The sequence below is a fragment of the Macaca mulatta genome, chromosome 10 (assembly GCF_049350105.2).
Source record: "Macaca mulatta isolate MMU2019108-1 chromosome 10, T2T-MMU8v2.0, whole genome shotgun sequence".
In the NCBI taxonomy this organism is placed as follows: Eukaryota; Metazoa; Chordata; class Mammalia; order Primates; family Cercopithecidae; genus Macaca; species Macaca mulatta.
In genome coordinates this window covers 56525921-56549804 of record NC_133415.1, presented here as the reverse complement: position 1 = coordinate 56549804, position 23884 = coordinate 56525921, and the positions used below count along the sequence as shown (strand labels likewise).

The window sequence follows — 23884 nt, the reverse complement described above, 5'->3', positions numbered from 1 at the left end:
TAGTTTGTTTAAACTATCACAAGGTCAGAAAACCAAACACAGCATGTTCTCACTCATAGGTGGAAATTAAACAATGAGAACACTTGGACACAGGGCAGGGAACATGATACACCATACACCACGGCCTGTCATGGGGTGGGGGGCCGGGAGGAGGGATAGCCTTGGGAGAAATACTTAATGTAAATGATGAGTTAATAGGTGCAGCAAACCAACAGGGCACATGTAAACATATGTAACAAACCTGCACGTTGTGCACATGTACCCTAGAACTTAAAGTATAATAAAAATAAATACATAAATAAAATTAAATTAAAAGGTAAATGCAAACATATTAATCATAAGTAAATGAAATATCTGATGATCTCATTATGTCTGGTAGTAATGTCATCTCTGAGTACTTAAATATTCATCTATATATTCCTTTGCTAAATTTCCCTTTATTTCTCTTTTATATTAAACTTTTTTTTAGAGAGCGCAACTCCAAATCATCTTTTATTAATGGAGAAAGGTCATATTTAGCAAAAGACACAAGGCAGGGAAGTGTCAGACCTGAGGCCTGAGCCAGTGCTGAGGGAGAAGGAGGCTCGGGGCACGTGGGAGAAGTGCTGGGAAGAGCTGAGTGGTGGGGGCCGCAGAAAGTTCCAGTGGGCAACACTGTGGGCAGGTCATGGGTGGGACTCACGGGGACCTCGCTGCTAACTCTTGTTGCGTTGGCAGAGTGGGGTGGGGGGAAGGGAGGATCGTTAGTGCTGCCACCTGGAGTGAGAGCCGCCCCTTGGTTCCTGAGGGCACTATCAAGGGACACAGGACAGGAAGCCCAGGATGGTTAGTGCAGCTAGGGATGAGGGCCAGGGAGAAGCAGGTGCTCTGGAGTGGCCGGGAAAAGTCCAGACACGGAGGCTTAGGAGCTTCCTGTTAAGTGCGTGGGTTCCGCCCTGTCTCTGCCAGGCACTCTGACTAGGGATGGATGATCCCTCTCTTCAGGCGCTCTGTGGTGCTCTTGCTGCCAGCAAAGGTGGTCCGGATCCCTTTGCCCATCTCCCCTGTGACCGACAGCAGTTCCCTGTGGGTGCTCTGGGAGCCCTGGGCGCCAGGTGGTTTCATGGCCTGCATGCAGCCGATGGAGGCGGTCCAAAGTCGTTAAATAGCGGTCTGAAAGGGACAGCAGCTTCTGGCACCGAGCCCGATGGCGACGGGACGCTTCCTGTAGGGACCGGGGTGCCCAGCCCAGGGGTGCTGGAGCCGGGGGTGCTGCTGGGGGCAGGTGTGATGGGTTTGTAGGACATCCTCAACTCCTGGGTGCTGGGGATGCCAGCAGGCCGCTCCTCGGGGGTTGGCTGCCTGGCCACTCAGCAGAGAGCTGATTTGCAAGCTGGCTGCACGCCCCCTACTAAATCTGTGTTGAACTTTTTAACTGCAATTTTTATTAATCTAAATACAGTTCAGATATTCTCGATGAAAATTTCACATTTTAGTTAGTTGAGACATACTAAAATGTAAAATACACAATGGATTTCAAAGGTTTCATAAGGAAAAAGAATGCAAACTATCTCTAGTAATTTTTACATTGATTACATGTTGATACAGTATTTTGGATATATTGAGTTAAAATATGCAATTATTTTTTTTAAAAAATCTATGCTACATTTTTGTTAAAAAATTTAAATAAACTATGAAATTACTTCTTGGGATAGAAAAGGGGACATTATTAAATATTTACCTAAATTTTTTTCAAAAACATATCTTTAACAAAAACATTATCAAACAAAACGAAAGTATTTTAATTTTGAATAGGTAAAATAAACTTATTCCTGCTGGAATTCAATCCTGGTATGATTTCTTTTTTACACATTTGAGGACTCTGTTTATAACCCAGATAAAACATAAAGCTTATGAAACTCCTCTGAGAATGTCGAACACAAATTACCTGTATAGATATCAGGGTGCAGATGATGCTGAGGCCGGGCTGGCTGAAGAAGAGCAGGATGAACATGCTGTACTGGCACCGGGGCTGGCCCCAGGTCACCCGCCCTTCATGTACGTGGCGATGGTCACCTGGCTCACCAGCAAAGTGAACAACATGTTGGTGGCGGCCAGCCGCATACCAGTGTGTAGAAGGCGGTCTCCTTCTGCTCCTCGCGGGACTTGCACAGCAGCACGATGGCCACCAGGTTGCCCACCACTCCAAAAATGGACGGTCCCAGGCTGTCCAGCAGATTGGGCTCCAGGTGAGGGACACATTGACCTGGGAAGGGGTTAACATGACGGTGGCTGGTGGTGTGCAGCCCTGGAGTGTGAAGCTGAGTCTGGGGTGATGGAAGAGAGACAAAGCCTCCATGAGTGAAATGACCACCTGCAGGATGTCAGAGCCACGCCCAGGAAACGGGATGCTAACATGACAAGGGAGGACCTCAGTCCCACTCTCTGGATTGCAACCACTTACCAACTGCAGCCACCCAAATCTCCAGGCTCGCTCTGCTCCTGCCAGCGGCACACCATTACTGATCTTAATATGTATAAACTGAGCCTCACATTCCTCTTCCTCCCCCCCGCCCCCCCCCTCGCCTATCTCACTACTCTGACAAGAGCCATCTTCAGGGAAAGGTAACTCCCTAGTATTATTCCTGACAGATTCTGAGTTAATAAAATGCTCACGGAAACCCTGGAAGACAATTTGGAGAGTGTTCTCTTTCCTCTGTGGCTCCGCCGGCAGTGCCCCATCTCCATGCCTTCTACCCAATGGCCCAAATCCCATGTCACATGTAGCGGCCCCAGTGGTGGCCTCTGCACAACCCCCCATGGTCAGCCCTCAGCTGTCCTGGACCAGCCTCCAGCCTGCCTTCACCTCCTCCTGCTCAGCCTGGAAAGTGCCAGGGCTTTGGCTTCTGAGAGCCAGGTCTCAGTGGCTGCGATTTAGGGATCTGAGATCAGAGTGGCCAGTTTTCAAAAACGTGGGAAACAAGAGGGCCAGCGGGATGGATCTGGAAAGAACAGTGCTGGGTTACTTGTTCGATTTTTTTCCTTCCTTCAAACATGAATACCAGCTTTGCTGTGCCCCCCCCCCCCCCCCCACCGTGTAGGCTGTGGGAGGACAGCTTCCAGGTGTGAGCCGCACGCACAGGTGGCAGGAAGCCTGGGTCCCGGCTCTGGCCGCTGTCCGCCCCAGCCGCTAGCAGCGTCAGCAGCTACTGATGTTGGTGGCTGCCGCTCACTGGCATTTATAAAGTACTCCACCGTTGGCTGGGTGCAGAGGCTCATGCCTGTAATCCCACCACTTTGGGAGGCCAAGGCGGGTGGATCACCTGAGGTCAGGAGTTGGAGACCAGCCTGGCCAATATGGCAAAACCCTGCCTCTACTAAAAATACTAGAATTGGCCGGGCGCGGTGGCTCAAGCCTGTAATCCCAGCACTTTGGGAGGCCGAGACGGGCGGATCATGAGGTCAGGAGATCGAGACCATCCTGGCTAACACGGTGAAACCCTGTCTCTACTAAAAAATACAAAAAACTAGCCACGCGAAGTGGCGGGCGCCTGTAGTCCCAGCTACTTGGGAGGCTGAGGCAGGAGAATGGCGTGTACCCGGGAGGCGGAGCTTGCAGTGAGCTGAGATCCGGCCACTGCACTCCAGCCTGGGCGACAGAGCATGACTCCGTCTCAAAAAATAAAAAATAAAAAATAAAAAAATAAAAATACTAGAATTAGCCGGGTGTGGTGGCGGGTGCTTGTAATCCCAGCTACTGGGGAGGTTGAGGCAGGAGAATCGCTTGAACCCGGGAGGCGAAGGTTACAGTGAGCCGAGATCAGGCCATTGCATTCCACCCTGGGCAAAATGAGCGAGACTCTGCCTCAAAAAAACAAAACAAAATGAAACAACAAAAACCCCTGCTCCTCCACCCCCTAGCATCAGAATACAGCAGAACATTTAGGTACCCACAGAACATAAACCAAGATGGTCTGTGTCCTGCATTTTAACAAACATTAGAGTTTTAAAAGAACTGAAATCATGTAGAATGTATCCTCCAGCCAAAATGGCGTCCAATTAAAAATAAAAAAGTAAGATAACAGCAAAATCTTAAATACTTGAAAGATAAACAGCACACAGTTTTGTTGGTTTTTTCTTTTTTACATTTTTATTTATTTTATTTTAAGTTCTGGGGTACATGTGCAGGATGTGCAGGTTTGTTACACAGGTAAATTTGTGCCATGGTGGTTTGCTATACATATCAACCCATTGCCTTGGCATTAAACCCCAGCATGCATTAACTATTTTTCCTGATGCTCTCCCTCTCCCGCCCCCATCCAGGGGCCCCATTGTGTGTTGTTTCCTTCCCTGTGTCCTTGTGTTCTCATTGTTCAGGTCCTACTTATAAGTGAGAACATTAGGTGTTTCGCTTTCTGTTTCTGCATTAGTTTCCTGAGGATAATGGCTTCCTGTTCCATCCATGTCCCTGCAAAGGACATGATCTCATTCTTTTTTTATGGCTGCATAGTATTCCATGTTGTATGTGTACCACATTTTCTTCATCCAGTCTATCATTGATGGACATTTGGATTGATTCCATGTCTTTGCTATTGTGAATAGCGCTAAACAGCAAGCACACTCCTAAGGGAAAAGTCTCAAGGGAAACTATTAAATATATTAAACTGAATAAAAATACGACATATCACACTTGATTCAACACAGGTAAAGCCAGTGCTGGCAGAAAATGTGTTTCACTAAATGAGTATGACGGAAAAGTAGAAATTTCTCAAATAAAATTTCAGCTATCACATCAAGAAAGTAGAAAATAGTAGCAAAATAAAACCAAAACAAATATAAGAAAGAAGCCCGAGCTCTGAGCGGCAGCCGTGGCCACCGGCAACAGCACTGCCACGAGTGTCTTGCGGGCTTTCCTCAGAGGAGCCTGTCAGCATCCTCCAGTTCCAGGCGCTCTAGCCCCTGTCCTGCTTCAAGAGGCTTTTTCCAACCAGAGGCCTCTCCTCCATAGCCTGAAGGCTCGGCCAGTTCCCACGAAGTTTGCTGGGAACGCAAGGCTGTCACTGATATTGGTGGCACCAAGACTTATGCGCAGGTTGCACGCCTTGGCCACTGTCTGTGCCACGTGCAATGACGCCGCCTGAGGCGCGCACACCGCACGCGCGCCCGCGCGCCCGCGCAACGGCTTGGCTAGCCTGTAACGGCTAGGCCTGGCTCTGCCTTCCTGGCTTGGTTTGGCGTTCCTCGCTTGGCTTGGCCTTAATCGCTTTGCCCGGTGTTTCTCGCTTGGATTGACGTTTCCTCCATCGCGTTCCTTTGCTGGGCTTGACCTTTTCGCTGCTGGGCTTGGCATTCCCTTGGCTGGGTTGGGTGTTTCCTTTGGGCGGGGCGGGGCGGGGGTTGGCCCTTCCTGGGGGGGGGGGGCGTGGGATCACCTCGGGTGGGCCTGGGCTTTCCCCGGCTGAGTGTGGGTTTTCCGGGGTGGGGTGGGCCGGGCTCCCCTGCTGGGGTTGGCAAGTTTGAGCTGGGATTGACCTTTCTCTTCAAACAGATCGGAAACCCAGAATTTCCTGCTAGTTGGTGAAACTGGTTGGTAGAGGCAATGTGCTCGCGACTACCGGCCTCCCCTGGCTGTTCAAAGCAGATGGTGGCTGAGGTTTCTTCAATACCTGCTGCCTCAGCTGTGAAGAAGCCATTTGGTCTCAGGAGCAAGATGGGCAAGTGGTGCCACCACTGCTTCCCCTGCTGCAGGGGGAGCGGCAAGAGCAACGTGGGCACTTCTGGAGACCAGGACGACTCCGCTATGAAGACGCACAGGAGCAAGATGGCCAAGTGGTGCTCCCACTGCTTCCCCTGCTGCAGGGGGAGTGGCGAGAGCATTCTGGGCCCTTCTGGAGACCAGGAGGACCCCGCTATGAAGACGCACAGGAGCAAGATGGCCAAGTGGTGCTGCCACGGCTTCCCCCGCTGCAAGGGGCACGGGGAGAGCGACGTGGAAGCTTGGGAAGACTACGACGACAGCGCCTTCATGGAGCCCAGGTACCACGTCCCCAGCTGCAAGGGGCGCGGGGAGAGCAACGTGGAAGCTTGGGAAGACTACGACGACAGCGCCTTCATGGAGCCCAGGTACCACGTCCGTGGAGAAGATCTGGACAAGCTCCACAGAGCTGCCTGGTGGGGTAAAGTCCCCAGAAAGGATCTCATCGTCATGCTCAGGGACACTGACGTGAACAAGACGGACAAACAAAAGAGGTAACCGGGCCTGGGCTGGGAGGAGGTGGGATGTGGGGGGATGATGGGGACATACCCTCCTGGCGGGATCGGGGTCCTGGCTTTCTGTTCCTCCGCAGGCCCCACACCACCCTGGGTGTGGAAACCTCAGAGAGGTCAGGGCACAGGCCCTTTATGAACAACAACACAGAAACAAAACTTTAGCTGATTTCCTATCCGATTATAATTTCCCTTATAGAGCACTAATAGACTGTATGAAAGTGATTTAACTCGCAAAATCAAGCCTATGCAGCAGATTATTTTTAATGTACACATTTTAAAACAATGTTCTATACATTATAGAAAGTTGTATATTGAGAACTAAGTCCCATAATATATCCACTTCTGGGCTAAATATTTTTCAAATAAAATCCAATATGGATTTGATATCAATGTACCCTATGTAAATATGTCCTTTACTGAGGAACCTTACAAGGAAACTGAAATGGGAAGATGGTTTGTGTCCTTGAATAGGAAGATTCGTTTTTCTTAAGATGTGAGCTTTTTCTGTGTTTATCACTTTTACGTAAGCCAAATAAAAATAGCAAAGTTTTAGCATTTTTACACTGCACATCCTGTATTTTATTGCTGTAATAAGTTAATTTTTAGTAACAGAATGGAAAAAGACTTGCTTTTCCAGATATCAAAATGTGATGTGCTATTTCCACAAATTGTTTACTAACAACTGAAAAAATATCAATGAATAGAACAGAATAAGAAATCCGGAAATACCCAAATATATGTAAGAATTTAGCACTTGATAATGGTGATGTTTCATATTGAGAAAGCAAGATTAATCATTAATAAATGAAATGCATGCTGTTTGGAGAAAACTAGCTAGATTTTTATGTCACAAAAGTAAGTTCCTGGAGTATAGATTAAAATTTTTAAATATACAAAAGGAGAAAAGTACCAGAAGAAAACACAAAAGCCTATTTATATATGCAACTATTTATTTATTTATTTATTTTTCTGGGACAAAATCTCACTCTGTTGCCCAGGCTGGAGTTCAGTGGCGCAATATCAGCTCACTACAACCTCCGCCTCCCGGGTTCGAGCAATTCTCTGCCTCAGCCTATTGAGTAGCTAGGATTACAGGTGCCCGCCACCACACCTGGCTAATTTTTTGTATTTTCAATAGAGGCAGGATTTCACCATCTTGGCCAGGTTGGTCTTGAACTCCTATCCTTGTGATCCACCCGCCTCAGCCTCCCAAAGTGCTGAGATTACAAGCCTGAGCCACTGAACCAAGCATATATATGCAGATATAATAAAATAAGCTCAATTTAAGATTGGGCAAGGTACTTTTTTGCATATCTACCAGTGACCTGTGCACATAGGAAAACGTAGTGTTCCTGGCAAGAGAAGGAATTTAAGTTAGAAGAGGAATGAAATACTGTTTTCTATTTAAGTTACAAGAGGAATGAAAGGTCGGCCGCGGTGTCTCACGCCTGTAATCCCAGCACTTTGGGAGGCCAAGGCAGGTGGATAACGAGGTCAAGAATTTGAGACTAGCCCGGCCAGCATGGTGAAACCCCATCTCTACTAAAAAACACAAAAAATTAGCCAGTCATGGTGGCATGCACCTGTAATCCCAGCTACTCAGGAGGCTGAGGCAGGAGAATTGCTTGAACCAGGGAGGTGGAGGTTGCAGTGAACTGAGATTGCACCACTACACTCCAGCCTGGATCATGGAATGAGACTTCATCTCAAAAATTAATTAATTAATTAATAATAAAAGTAAATAAATAAAGGAATGAAATACTGTCTTCTATCCACAAAGTTTGTGAGGGTGAAGAACAGTGGTACTTATGTAGTTGCTGAAAGTTTAAGCTGCTGCAACTTTTCTAACACACTTCAATGATAAGAACCACATGTTAAAAATGTGTATGCCTTTTACCTATCAACTCTATTATACTGAAATATCTATATGAAATAGACACATATGTTTTTCTTAGTATTGCTTAAAATAGCAGTGTATTGAGAAGAGCTCACATAAAGATTTTATGAAAAACTTTCAGTGCATCCATAGGATGGAATAACATGTAACCATTGAAGGTGTCAGTAGATACAGAGATATGTTGACGTGCAAAGATGTGCTTTGCTATATCAAGTGAGGAAAAAATTAGTTTGTTATACACCTACACAAACAGAATCTGCTCTTGTGTTACCTGAAAACATGTAGAAAACATAATCAAACTTATTTCTGGGGATTTGTAAGTGAAGTTCTTCCCTTTCTCTTATCTGTGATTTCTGCAATGAATATCTGAAAAGTTTTAGTTAAATTTCACTAGTAATGAAATAATCCTTGGGAAGAGAAGGAATATGCTACTTGCATAGATACAAATAATTTCTCACATTTTATTATTTATTTTTATTCCTGTGGATAGCTATCTTCTGTGAACTCTTACCCTGTTGAGAAGTAGAGGGTTTCTGTTTACCTGTTCCTGTAGATTTTATTGTATATACATTTTATTATAAAATTATCTTTTCATTATATATATAAACATGTGTAAAAGGTATGAATTAATTATTTTATTTTAGTTATATATTTATGAAAACTAAAATAGCAAATATAAATGACCATTACTATTGTAAATGTATTGCTCTACTCAACAGTAGCATTCTTTAAAAATATTGAACTCCCAAGCTGTGTTTATGCATTCTTTCAATCCGTTTAGTCATCAAACATAAGCCAGACACCTATTATGTGGAAGGCATATTCTACCATCTCTCAGGATCCTTCCGTCTTTGAAAACTTCATATTTACCTGCTGGGCCTGAGCAAGTTGAGAGATTTAAAATTGGGGCATTAGGAGGTAATCTCAATTGAAACTTTTCTTCCCTCCTTTCAAACAAAAGCATTTCTGAAGGTAGACAATAGTAAAAGATAACCCTCAACTACCCTTCTGAAAATGTATAAGTCTTGGGTAAAGACTGTTTTAGTACTTTTAAGAATTAAAATGTGGTACACAAACAGCATGGAATACTATGCAGTCATAAAAGAAAGAACGAGAGCATGTCCTTTGCAGGGACATGGATGGTGTTGAAGGCCATTATCCTTAGCAATCTAATACAGGAACAGAAAACCAAATACCGCACGGTCTCACTTATAGGTGGGAGCTAAATGATGAGAACGCACAGACACCTAGAGGGAAGCGACACACACTGGGATCTATCACAGGGTGGAGGGTGGGAGGAGGGAAAGAAGCAGGAAATAGAACTAATGGGTACTGGGCTTAACACCTGGGTAATGAAATAATTTGTACAACCAACCCCCTTGACATGTTTTTACCTATGTAACAAACCTGCACATCCTGCACCTGTACCCCTGAAAGTAAACGTTGAAAAAAAGCTCCACAAATAGTTTCATAAATTCATTTTAAAAGGAGAAGAATTATAACAGTCTTAAATCCTAATATGAATGATTGGAAATATCTAATGTACATACATTGTATAAATCTAAGTATTGATAAAAATGAGCCCATGCCATTCATTTGAATTTCAAGCTTTCTTTGGCTTAAAGTTTTTGAAAACCAAAGTAAGAAATAGATTATTTTAGAAATTCGTTTGTGTTTTCACCTCAGCCTTCTTATTCCATACTTCTTTTAAGAACTAAAATTTATCTAAGTGCTAGTCATCTGACTGAAACCGCCCCAGACGTGTTATATTGTAACATATTTTACTTAATGTAAGGCACCAGGGATTGTATGATGCCCCATTATTGTATGTATCAATAAGAGAATTATTTAAATGCTGCCAATTATAGTTATAGTAAATCATGAATTTTTTTTTTTTTTTTTTTTTTTTTTTTTTTTGAGACGGAGTCTCGCTCTGTCGCCCAGGCTGGAGTGCAGTGGCGCGATCTCGGCTCACTGCAAGCTCCGCCTCCTGGGTTTACGCCATTCTCCTGCCTCAGCCTCCTGAGTAGCTGGGACTACAGGCGCCCGCCACCGCGCCCGGCTAATTTTTTGTATTTTTAGTAGAGATGGGGTTTCACCGTGGTCTCGATCTCCTGACCTTGTGATCCGCCCGCCTCGGCCTCCCAAAGTGCTGGGATTACAGGCGTGAGCCACCGCGCCCGGCCCTTAAATCATGAATTTTAAGTGGTATTTCAGTGTGAGAAATGGTGAAACATAGAGACAATGATCATCTTAGAATCACTAAAATACATCGTTACCTGTAATCTTTAAAACATACCTGAAAGTGTAGGTATAATTGTATCATCTCACTGAATTCGAATGTTGTCTTTAGTGGTATTAGTAAAAATTATAATATCTTACAATTACTGAGCTGTTATTTGTGTTAGGAACTATTCTATATCTTTCGTGTAGAGTCTTATTTAAGCATTACTGTGGTTTCCTCTGAGAAATCGACTCTTTTCATTCCCATTTTATTGATGAGGAAATTGAGAGCCAAAAAAGGTAAGCAACAGCTGGGAAGCATCAGAGCTTCAAGTAGGATTCCAGCCCAGGTTGAATGCCATTCAAGGGCTCTGCTCTTCCTATTCAAATAGGCTGCTCTTTCATTCATACAGTGAGTCATGAGGTAATAAGTAGTGTGCTTTCTTCAAAGGGAAATTAAGTTTGTTTTGAAGGCAGAGTAATAGCAGGCTATTCTGTGTTTGCTATTGCATGAATCATTGATGTAGCTGTAGATAGTGCACTACAATTTCCTAAAAAGTCTTCTCACTCTCATAGGACTGCTCTACATCTGGCCTCTGCCAATGGGAATTCAGAAATAGTAAAACTCCTGCTGGACAGACGATGTCAACTTGATGTCCTTGACAACAAAAAGAGGACAGCTCTGATCAAGGTATGCAGTAGTCAACCCTATCAGCATGAGATGGCTTTGATTTCAATACATAGCATAAAAATGAGTTTTCTCATTTAAATGGAACTAGTTGGTGAAAGCTGTGGAATGTTAGTTTTAATTCTCAGGACTTATAATTTATTTTTGGTCTAATACTGACAGGCTGTACAATGCCAAGAAGATGAATGTGCATTAATGTTGCTGGAACATGGCACTGATCCAAATATTCCAGATGAGTATGGAAATACTGCTCTACACTATGCTATCTACAATGAAGATAAATTAATGGCGAAAGCACTGCTCTTATACGGTGCTGATATTGAATCAAAAAACAAGGTATAGGTCTACCAATTTCATCTTCAAAATACTGAAATGCATTCATTTTAACGTTGACCTGGGTAAGGGCCAGTTTTCCATATTTGGAAGCTCAAGCATAACCCGAATGAAAATATTTTGAAATGAGTTAATTATCTAAGACTTTATTTTAAATATTGTTACTTTTAAAGAAGCATTCGAGGGTACAGTGTGTTTTTTTTTTAATGCTCTTGTGGTTTATGTTTTTTTAAAAAACACTGAATTTGTAAAAGGTAATACTTTGTTTTTTTTCATGCCAGGTTTTTTTTTTTCCCCTAATAAATGTAAAATGACAAAATTTGCCCTGGAAATAGGTTTTACATTAAAACTCCAAGAAAACTCAAACACAGTTCAGTGAATAGTAATCCTGCCCCTTTGGCAAGTTCCCAAAAAAACAAAACAAAACAAAAAACAGTAATAGATATGAGGTGATGGATTTCTCAGTGACAAGTCTTTTTCTCAGTGACAAGCCTTAAGATATTTCTGATTGCACATGAGGCAGAAGCGGAAAGGGAAAAAGACAGCAATGAGAAATACCAAGGCCAATTTGGAAATTAGGTAATGGAGGGAAAGACCATGAAGAGGTTTTCTGTGTGTGTGTGTGTCTCTGCACGTGTGTATGTGTGTTGCTGTTGATCATTCATTTGTTTCCTTTGTATGGTGAGACAAGGTTCTTTTCAATTTTAGAGAATGACAGTTTTCAGTTTGGGAGAGGGAGTTAGTGGGTTGTAAACTGCTTAGAGATCAATTTCAGGAAGCCTCTGAGGATCCAGATAGGCAGTGAATAGGTGGTAATGTAGTGGGAAACACTTGAGCAGAGGGAACGACAAGTAATTAACTGACTTAGTGTCCTATTCTGGTAAAAATGGCCAATTGGAGTCTCAACTCTGCTTTCAACTCTAGAATATCTTGATGGGAAGGTGGGTGATAAGGGGCTTATAAGGAACAAGATCAGGTTGGATTTTGAGTTTACTAGACCTTGTTCTACTCTTACCGGGGAAAATTATGTGATGTTTTCAGCAAATGAGTCTCTCTCCTACTCTTTCCTCTTTTTGGCCAAATCCTCAAATGATAAAGGGAATTGGTTATGTGGATGAGCGCTGAGACTGAAGTAATCATCTATTGCACTAGCTTCCAGCTAGAGTTGTGCATTCCAGTTACCTCAGGAAAATTTTTAAATAATCCACAAGTCTAGGCTTTCCCCTGAAGATTTTGATAGAGTAAGTCTAATATGTACATTTAAAAATGTTTCCTTGAAGCCAGGCGTGGTGTTGCATGGCTGTAGTCCCAGCTGCTGGAGAGTCTGAGGTGGGAGGATTGCTTGAGCTCAGGAGTTCGAGTCTAGCCTGGTCAACATAATGAGACCCTGTCTCTAACAACAACAACAACAACAACAAATTTCTCAAAATCTGGATACACTTCTGCTTAAGAACCATGAATACATAAGTGTAATATGTAAATTCTTATGTCTCAGAAACTTAAGATATTTCTAGAAGAGTTGGAGTTGGATATGTGCTAATTCCTTTAAATCTTTCCTTTCCAATAACATTAATCTAACTTTTTGTTTGTTTGTTTTTGAGATGGGGTCTCAATCTGTTCCCCAGGCTGTAGTGCAGTGGTGTGATCACAGCTTACCACAGCCTTGACCTCCCCAAGCTCAGGTGGTTCTCCAATCTCAGTTTTTGTTGTTGTTGTTGTTGTTTGTTTGTTTGTTTAGTAGACACGAGGTTAATGCCATGTTTTTCAGGCTGACCTTGAACTCCGGGCTCAAGTGAATCACCCACCTCAGCCTCCCAAAATGCTAGGATTACAGGTGTGAGCCACCATTCCTGGCCAAGTCTGACTTTTATATGTGGATGAGACATTAAAATGAATATTATTGGCACTATCAGCTTACGGAATAATACCTTTTCCTTTATACCTTCAGTTATTCCCTGCCAATCAGAAGGTCTTTAGAAATTTGCAGTGAGTAGTCTTTCATTAAGTAGAGAATGGCCCTCTCAGGATTTTGTGTCTCTTTGTTCAGATATTCAAGTGCTTAGGTCAGTAAGTCATTGTTAAGAGCAGAGTTTTCTCAATTAGAATTGTAGCAAATTCTAAACCTTTTTTTTAATCAACTGAAGCTGTATTGTGGACTATCCATTATGTCTCTTATGTTTGCAGAGCTTTAACATAATCGAGATGGCAGGTTTAAACACTAAAAACCATGGAGTTATTAAGAATACAGACGGGAATTCTGTTAGTTTCAGTAATCCTATGAACTGATGATTTAGTTAACAATCTGGAAAAAGTAAATACAAATAGATTTTAAATGAATGAATGGAAAAATTCTTCAAATGGGCAGTAGGAATATTAATAGCAATTTTTATTGCACATTGGAGCTTGAACTTTTGGTAAAACATGTGAAACTTAAGAAATATTTTACATTCAAATTCTTGCTTTATACACAAGAATTTTGTCTTAGGGTTGGATAATATAGAGATAAAAGATACATCCCCTGCCCTCAAGAAGCTCTTTGTTTAAATGGGAAAAAAATCATCATCCAAAAGTGCCATGCCAAATGCTGGGTTAGAAGCAAAGAGTCTTGGAAGCAGTAAATGTTGAAAGTGAGTTTTTGAGATGATCAGAGTTGATGTGGTCAGGCAGCGAAGGGGTGTTTCCAAGGGAAGCAGCAGCATGTAGGAAAGCACAGAAGAGTGAGATGGAAGCAGCTACATTTGATTTACTTTCTATGAGTGTAAGTCCATGGGATCTTATATGAAGTTTCCAGTTCAGCTGAGAACTACATAATTTTTTGAATTACATATTGTTTTTGTTTTATATTGTTTTACAGCATGGCCTAACACCACTTTTGCTTGGCGTACATGGACAAAAACAGCAAGTGGTGAAATTTTTAATCAAGAAAAAAGCTAATTTAAGTGCACGTGACAGATGTGGAAGGTATAGTTATTTCTTTTAATCTGTGTGTTGTTCGAGATTGATAGCAGTCACTCAAGTCATAAACAATAAATCAGTAAGATTAAATTATACTTATTGGGACATAGTGATGAGTATCAACACAAATCAGTTAAGTAAAAAAACAATTATTTGGACTGGGCAACATGAAGAACAGTTTTAGTAGGATTCATCTTCTCTTATTATATTGACTGATGTTATTTGTTGTATGATGTTTTTGGTTAGATGATATTACGTTAGCTAAAGGGATTTCATGTTAATTTTATGAAATGTGAACTTTAGCTTTTAGTTTACTTTATGACCCAGTATTGAACTTCTTAACCTTTTCTAGTAGTTTTTAACCTCTGTGTCGCATATGCTTTTCTGCTAAATATGCTGCATGAAACATAAATAGGAGTTGAAAATCCTTTTTTCTATTCAATGACTCTGCTTTAAGTTGCCTTGTTTGAAGAATATTAATGTTAGCTTATCCCTACTTGACAATTAATTGCTATTCCCACATACTGTGGGTCCAACAGCTTTTCCTTTTTTATTTCCAGTGTATTTTGATGGTTTTATTTTTAACTGGTGTGGAGAGAGGGAGTGAAGATAGTTTTTAGTGGATACACTTTTCCTTTAATGAAGGCAAGCCGTAGGTGGGTGATAAAGAGAAAAGAGCTAGGCTTTGGATTCACACAAGACTGGGTTTAATCCCTAGCTTTCTTACTTGGTGTGTGACCTTGGGAATCTTATTTACCACCAAAAGTGTTGTCATATATGAAAAGTAGGAGAATATATCCTTCAAATTGATTGTGCATAAGTAAGGAAGATATATATGGCATTTAATTCAGTGCCTAGCACATGCTTATTGGCATCATTAACTGAAACTCTTGTGACTATTCTTACCATTATTATTAATATTACTGCTTTCAGCAAGCAGAGAGCTCTTACTTATCTTACCCTCTAGCTGATTTTCTATTACAGCATATCAGTCTAGGGAAGCTGTAAGGAAATCTTCACTTATAACTTTGTCCACTTCAGATAAGTGGCCCTAGCATTGTTTCTTGCCCATTGAAAGACTTTAAATTAATGTCTTCTACTTTCCAATACCTCACCGAGATAAGAGGTTTCCTTGTTGTCCCTTCCTTTAAGCCTTGTTGGTATTTTACAAAGATGAACACTTAAGCACCCAAGTGCTTATGTGTTTTAGTGCATGTAAATCTTTAATTCTGCATGGACAGGCAAGATGTTAAGTTGATAAAGTATATTAAATTAGCTTTTAAAATAAGTTTATTACAGTTCCTAAGGGAGAAATTATCTCTGTCATTTTAGAAATGCTCTCATACTTGCTGTACGTTGTGGATCAGCAAGTATAGTCAGCCTTCTACTCGAGCAAAATATTAATGTCTCTTCTAAAGATCTATCTGGACAGACGGCCAGAGACTATGCTGTTTCTAGTCATCATAATGTGTAAGTGTTTACATTAAAAGGCGAGTTAATGCTAAATTGAGGTTTAAAATTATTATAACAATAGCATCTTACATATCAGGTGAGATGTCATAGTGCCGTTCAGCTAGTTTTAGAGTGGCAGTCAGTTAGTCCCCTGCATCAGCCAGAAATCAGAAAAAAGCAAGACAATTTATAAGTACCAATGGATACAGGATTCTTTATCTCAGGACTTTTAAGACCTTGATACTTAGAGATCCCAACATTGTTCATTTCATCCAAGTATAACACCTATGGATGGGATTAAAAAACAGTGTCATATCTTTGATTTTTCTGATTAGTTGTTTGGGTCTTGAAATGTCCAGCTTAACAGAAAGCCTTGTAATGTCTTCTGGAGACTATTTCCTACATACTCCTTGAATTTTTCAATAACTGAAGGGATTCACTAAATCTAAGGAAGACAGTCCCTTTTATCAAGTCAGAAGGAGGAGAATAAAAAGGACATTCCAATCATTCTGATGTTTCCCTTGTTTCTGTTGCTGCGTTGTTGCCACTCAAACTGGTCCTGCTGCCTGGTAATGGTTGATCTTTGACACCAAGATGCCCTTACTGATTCAGATCCCTCAAGTCTTTAAGTTCCCATATCTATGCTTCTATGCTCAGCCATTGTTCCCAAAGCACCAACACCTTGCTCTGGCAGCTGGGCATCCTGACTTGATCTGCAGACAAAGTGAGCAAATTGAAACTTCCCCCCATATTCAGAACCTAATATGGAAACCACATCTTAGCCAAGAATTAGCTGAGACCTTCATGGTACGAGATCCTTTGAGGCGGTTGTTGGTCTTTTCTCTGGTAGATATTAATTGGGCTTGTTCTAAAGGGTCAGAGGGGTTCAAATAATGTGACAGAAAGGGATCAGTGTTTGTTTCTTCTTCTTTGCTATCAGATCTGTACTTTGAGGCACCTTTATATTCTGTATAGAACCTTAGGCAGTAGAAAGTCCCATATGAACCTTCTCTGAGCAGTGGCTCCCAGTTGTGGTTGGCCCTTGAGTGATCTGTTTTACATGATAATGAAATTTGTCCAAGCTACTTTCATCTGTAACTCAAGATTTTAAAATATTTTCAAATTCTACCTCACAGGGAGCCATTGAAGAGAATTCTCAGAATCTCAAGTAGGTTAGTTGGACTTAACAGAACCAAGCCCTGTGCATGACTCATCACTAATCATGTGTAAAAGTAGGGCTTTGTGCTTGCTTCTGCAGCACATATCCTAAAATGGGAACAATACAGAGAAAATTAGCATGGCGTCTGTATAAGGAAGCAGCACAAATTTTTGAAGCATTCCATATTTTGGTCAGTCACTGGAAGGTCATTTGACTATTTGCTGACTAGCTCTAAGGAAACAGTGTGAATCAAAGCAAAATGGGTGCCACCAAAATATTGAAATTGTGATTTGCACTAAAAAATAGTCATGTAAGATGGTCTATGAGGTGACTCAGAGCTGAATAAAGTGCTTGGTGCAAAATATGTTGTTAGTGTGTATGTCAAAAATTAGAGAATGTCAACTTACAACTTCTTCATGGAAACTAAAAAACATATAGGTAGAGTTTTGGTCTCCATGTCAGCTGGAATTGAACATCAATATAAACCATTATCCTAAGAAATATCTGCTGGCTCAGAGTTGGAGTCGGTAGAAAAGGATCACTGGTCCAAGCCAGGTCTTAACATCCATTGGTTTTTCTGCCCTTGGTGTGATTGGTCAACTCCGTAACAGTGGACACTCACATTATCTACTTTAATGAGATATTTATGAGTAAATTTAGTTACAAACTAAGACGTAGTTGAGATGCCCAGAATTATAAGCCCTAAGGAGCAGGAAAACTAAGAAGCAAAATTAAGACTTAATAACATTTGCTGAAAACTATAACATTTGCATATTAGAACCTATGAACAAAATATGCATTGGGTTTTATTTAGGATTCCAAGATAATTTTAGTTATAATGTTTAGGAACAGATTATTCCTTTGCTTTACTATTTCTCTGAGCATTTAAAAAATGTTATCTTATTAAATCTTTATAACAACCTAGTGAAAGAAGGCAGCAAAGTCCTCACTTTGTTGAAGAAGATATTGAGCCTAAGACAAGCAAGTCGTCCAAGAACAAATAGCTGTTCATTACTGAGCTAGGACTTAAGCAGGGTTGGAACACTTTCTATTATGTCATGCTAATGCAAGCTAATTTACTGGGTAACACTGCTCTCGATTTATGAGCATTTCACCCTACATTTTTGTCTTCTTTACTTAGAAGTTTCAAGAGAAGTTTGTAGAATGTACTCATAAGTGGATGAGATAATACTGTTAAGTTCTGATATTATGATATTGTTTGAAATTCTCTTAAGAATTTTACATTTGGTAAGTTTTTTACATCAGTATTAAAATAGTAATTTGGTTTATTACATTTTTATACATAGAATTTGCCAATTACTTTCTGACTACAAAGAAAAACAGATGCTAAAAATCTCTTCTGAAAACAGCAATCCAGGTAACACTTGTGATAGTGAATTACTTTAGGTCAGTTGTCCCCGATCTTTTTGGTACCAGGGACCGGTTTTGTGGAAGACAGTCTTTCTATGGGCTGGGGGAAGGTGGGGATAGTTTCAGGATTATTCATTCATGTTACATTTATTGTGCTACTTTATTTATATTATTATTACTTTGTAATATATAATGAAATAATTATACAACTTACCATCATGTAGAATCTGTGGAAGCTCTGAGCTTATTTTTCTGCAACTAGATAGTCTCATCTGGGGGCAATATGAGACAGTGACAGATCATCAGGCATTAGATTCTCATATGAAGCACACAACCTAGATCCTTCGGGTGGGCAGTTCACAACAGGGTTCTTGCTCCAATGAGTATCTAATGCTATCAATGATCTAGGAAGGGGCAGAGTTCAGGCAATAATATGAGCCATTATTATTGGTTGGCTGTAAGTACAGGTGAAGCTTCCCTGGTTTGCCTGCTGCTCACCTCTTCTTGTGTGGTGTGGTTCATAATAATCCATGGACTGCTACCGGTCTGTAGCATGGGAGTTGAGGACTCCTGCTCTGGGTGGTCCTACCATAGATAAAAAAGTAAAAGTAAGGAACTTTTGATCTCAAAAGAATGCTGAAGCAAAGTTATGTTACATATGCTTGTCCCAACAAGGTCTCACTATTACTGACTTCATTCCTCCTCATTTGAAGTTGGAAAGAGACATATTTACTTTGTTGGAACAAGATGTGCTCTTCTACGTGCTGGTTAGTTATCATGATAACAGCAATTTTGTTAGAACAAATGCTCTGCTACCATTTGCCAAAAGATTGTCATAATAAATATACAAATTGCTCAACTCTAGGCTCAGGAGATTGTAATAAAATTAGAAAAATGTTTCACAATAACAAAAATGCTAGTATGCTACCTGGTTGTGGACACCTAATACATTGTATAACCCAAACAGTATGAGGACACCTTCAATTTAGCCATCAATTTATCAAAGAACTTTTGTAAGTTGGGTTTTGTAAGTTGCAGGAGATAAAGATGGAGCAGATGTAGTTTTGATCCTTAAGGTGCTCATAATAGAGCTGTCTCTATTTCATTTCTGTGCTTTTTCAATAGAATTTACAAAGAAAATATTTCCATTTATGTTTTCACTTCACTTAACAAATAACTATCGAATGTCTTTTAGATACTAACCATTTTTCTAATGCAACAGAACACAACAGAACACAATTAAAAATACAGACAGGAGCTTGTTATTATCATTGTCATTATTTTTTTATTTTACTACTTTATTCAGTTCTTACTGTGTGCTAGATGCCCACTGGAAGCTTATAATTTATTATTGATTGTGTGCCAGACATATGTGATGAAGAATGAAAGTTCTGGTTAAAAAAAAAAAAAAAGTAGGTATGATTCAAGGGAAGCATGCAGAGTGAGAAGAATTTTTCTAGGTAAAGAAGCAGAAGAATAATGTTTGACAGAAGGAACATGCAACAAGATTGTGTGTTGGCCAGAAGGAACATCTAAGGAGATTGCCTGTTTGGCAGGAAGAGCAGCAAGTGCAAAAGACAAGATGCTTGAGTGAACTTTGCAGGGTTTCTGAGCAGTTCACTTTTGCTAGCACCAAAAGTGTGAGATACCAGAGGTTGGGAATGAGGTGAATACTTAGCTAAGGCAAGTTTATGACAGACTTTTTAATACTACAGAAATGAGTAGGTTTTATCCTGTGGGCCATGGGAAGTTTACCAGGTGGAATGCTTTGGACTGCAAATACTGATGAGCAGTGGTGAAAACAGTAGGAACCAGAGTTGTTTTGTTTGTTCAGTGATATCCTAGGGATCACTCTTGTCCCTCTTTCTGTGCTGTGGACAGTGTTTTATTCATGTCTCCTTTCATGGTTGGGTAATCTGCAACAGCTCCAAACATCTTGTTCTCACAACACAACATCTCAAGGGCTTCTTTTCTTCACCTGTGTTTTCTAAATAGGGAGAAAACTTAGAAGCGCACAAGGGGCTTCCTGTAACATTTCATTGGCTGTGTTACACTACCTGCTCATTCCCAAACCAGGCACTGGGAATGCAAATACGTGATTAGCTTAGAATTAACGTTTCTCTTTCTGAGGCTGAGGAGGGAGATTCGGATAATAAACATCCCAATAGACTTGTGTTTCTTCTGCAAGAAAGAATAAGGAATGTATTGGTAGGGAGCCGACAATGTTTGCTGCAGGGGCTCATTGGAGACATGGGAGCAGGGGAGTCACAAGATTAAATGTGAGTATTAAGGCATTCTGGTTATGGTGTAAAATGGGTTAGCAAGCTTTTCCTGTAAAGGACCAGGCGGGAAATATTTTAGACTATGTGGTCTCTGTCATAGCTACTTACCCCTGCTGTTGTCTGCTGTTGTAGAGTGAAAGCCACCATGATTCTATGTAAGCAAACAGGCATGACTGAGCTCCTATAAAATTTTATTTACAAGCCATAAGGCAGATTTAATTTGGACTGTGGCCTATAGTTTCCTGGGATTGGTGGAAGGTTACCATGGAAAGAAACCAGGAGACAAAGGAAGCTTTTGCAATAGTCAGCTATAGTTTCTGTCACACATCCTTGGACTAGTATCAATGTATTATAAGGTTTTCACCCATCCATGGTGGAATAAAGTTAGGAATCTCAGTTACTCATTTTAATATGTTGGCCTTTGTTTTTATGGTGTTATGCCTTTTTATTTGTTTTGCTTAATTTTTTTCATGTAAGAACTAACATTAGTAGTTGACGGTTTTCTTTTAAATAGAAGCCATTTTGTAAATGTTTATGTTCCCAGTGGCAGTGGGAATATAAAGCAGAGACAGAAGAGAGGTGTAGTCTATATGATTTAGTGATAATTGAATGAGAAAGGCTTGGGGGACCGAGCGAAATGTCAGATGATTTACAGGTTTCCAGGTCGTACACTAGTATTTAACCTGGACATGAGGAAGGAGTAGGAAATTTTCTGGTGAATACAGAAGAGCAAAGAGCTGCAGGTCAGCAGAAATGACCATTTTTTTCCTATGCATGTTTAATGGAATATTCATGTAAGATGTTTTGAGTAGGTAATTGGATAACCAGCATTTATAAACTCACATCCTACTAGTTTGACTCTCGGTAACAAGACTTGTCAAAGATCAAAGAATCTGAAAGTTGATGAAAATGTCCATGTGTATCACCATCAGTGACCAAAAGTCAGCATCCACAGAACACAGAATTGGGACAGGTGAACTTAATAGATAAAGATGACTATCAGAGTTGTGTTCCTCTTAGGGAATGATAGTCTCCATGACCTGTGTGAGTCATGGCTGCCAGAAAAGAAAGAGAGCAAGGAGTGTATTAAAGAAGCACAGCAAATTCAGTCCTAGAGTGCCCTGCTTGACTTCATATCATAGTTCTGATTTCTAAAATACCATTTTCTGCAAAATATGCTTTCTGTTTTTCCCCTCTTGTAGCCTGCAACCAAATAGAATCCCTTCAGTGGGGCATTTTTGTGTTCTTCCTTTAAAAACAGCAACATATAAATAACAAAAAGAAGTAAGAGAAAGAGTGTTTTTTTATAGGCTAGTATTTAACGTAAACTTGAGAGTGAGTATCAACATTATACTTAGAATTTACAGACTGGGTAGGAAGACGAGATAGAAATCTAAAGATTACTGACTCAAACACAGTGTCCTTTCATTGCTTTATTGTCGCATTTCTGAATTCACAACTATGAATTATATTCGTATGCACTATAACTTTAGAAAGCACCTTCCCAAACCAAATATTAAGTGATTGATTATAATTTCTTTGACTTATTATAGAATTGACTTTCCAAGTGCTCATGAGAATTATTGAGAATTTGCTACATAGTAACATCTCAGCTGTGTCCACAAGAGCTATCTGTCTCCTTGTCTTAATAACTATTGGCTCACTAGGAATATTGTTTTTGGCATTAAAATGATATTTTTCTAAATGCAGATAGGACCAGGGATCACTCTTGAACATTAATGTCCAAGCATCTTAAAATTACACATCAGGTTTCATAATCTGACTTCTGTCCCACTCTCCATCTTTAGCCCTTTTCCCTGTGCGCCCTTTCTCTGGCATTACTGAGCTGCTGGTAATGTCCTACTCACTCGTTCACTCTTTCAGGCCTCACTCCTGCTCTTGCTGCTGTGTGGAATGCTGTTACCCTTTCCTTCCCTCTACTGCTTTTAATCTGCCTAGCCTCAACATTTCAGTCCTGCTTGGGCGTGTGTTCTAGAAAAGCCATCCCTGATATGCTTTATTTTCATTGTTTTTAAACCCTAATGCGTAGCATGTATGTAGCAGGACTCAATAAGAAATTTCTGAGTAAAATAAAGACTGTTTTTACAAAGATGATGTGCGAGACTGTTCTCTGCAGTCTTGGAGCAGAGGGGACAGACATGTGGGGGAATAATGTACAGTTCAGGTGGTAAAGATGCAGTAGAAAAATCAGTGAAGTCAGAAGGCAGCCTCAAGAAGGAGGTACCTTTTTATCTGGGGAAAGACATGCAGAATCAAGGAAGACTTCACATATTGTTTTAAAAGATGAAAATCAGGTCAGTTGTTGTGTCTCACAACTGTAATCCGAGCCTTTTGGGGGGGCTGTGGATCACAAGGTCAAAAGATCAGGAACATCCTGGCCAATCATGAAACGCCATCTCTACTAAAAATATGAAAATTAGCTGGGCATGATGGTGCATGCCTGTAATCCCAGCTTCTTGGGAGACTGAGACAGGAGAATCACTTGAACCAGGGAGTCAGAGGTTGCAGTGAGCTGAGATTGTGCCACTGCACTCCAGCCTGGTGACACAGAAAGACCTTGGCTCAAAAAAAAAAAAAAAAAAAAAAAAAAAGAATAAGAAGAAGAAGAAGAAAAAAAAAAGAAAAATAAATTTGTCAGAATAGTGGAGGGAAACATTTTAGATATTAGGAAGACATTGTGCACTAATAAAGGTGTCAGTAGTAGTTTTGGAAATCATTTATAAGGTACTATTGTTGCAGAAAACAGGAGGCAGGAGAGACCCAGTGGGTGAAACAGGAGGATTTTATTTAGGTGCACACCAGTTCAGTGGATTTGCATCCAAATGCTGAGTCCTGAACAAAGACAGAGCCTGGCTTATAAAGGCAAGCTTACAGAAGCAGAACAAAGGCAGTTAATCATATAGTGACAGTTTTGCAACCTCAGCATAACTTGTGACTTTGCAACTACATTGAAGGAAAAGAGGAACTTGCAAAATATATGCATTTGTACAAATAGCTATGAGTAAATGCTGAGGGGAAGGGGAGACGGTAAAGGAATTTGTTTTCTTAACCTTGCTCTGGGATGTCTGGACCCATACCTGTGGGCTCTGGCTTCTCAGACAGGGTCAACACGACCTTACCTGGGCCCTGCCTGTTACTATCCTTAGAGTCAGAGTAGCTAAGTGCAGGAAAACTTGTTTCTCTTTAAAACTAAATTTCCTTTTCATTACATTTACTGCTTCATGATTAGGAAGTGGAGAACAACATACTGTGTT

At 40.7% G+C, this 23884-nt stretch overlaps 1 protein-coding gene, 1 non-coding gene and 1 pseudogene across 2 annotated transcripts in view; 2 read left to right on the top strand and 1 right to left on the bottom strand.

The window, feature by feature from the left end:
- Positions 1 to 640: 640 nt before the first annotated feature.
- LOC100430749 (cyclin-dependent kinase 2-associated protein 2 pseudogene) lies at positions 641 to 1693 on the bottom strand (annotated as a pseudogene).
- Positions 1694 to 5536: 3843 nt separating this feature from the next.
- The window catches only part of LOC706905 (putative POTE ankyrin domain family member M), a 37149-nt gene continuing 18801 nt past the window's right edge, over positions 5537 to 23884 (top strand). The window contains exons 1-6 of the mRNA XM_077949054.1: positions 5537 to 6228; positions 10946 to 11060; positions 11220 to 11393; positions 14245 to 14351; positions 18264 to 18334; positions 22747 to 22850. Coding sequence (XP_077805180.1) covers positions 5579 to 6228; positions 10946 to 11060; positions 11220 to 11393; positions 14245 to 14351; positions 18264 to 18334; positions 22747 to 22850 — 1221 coding nt within the window. The 5' untranslated portion in view covers positions 5537 to 5578. The remainder of the gene's footprint in view (positions 6229 to 10945; positions 11061 to 11219; positions 11394 to 14244; positions 14352 to 18263; positions 18335 to 22746; positions 22851 to 23884) is intronic.
- Positions 17040 to 17146, top strand: LOC114675662 (U6 spliceosomal RNA). The gene has a single exon (XR_003726574.1). It is a non-coding gene; the product is annotated as a U6 spliceosomal RNA (small nuclear RNA).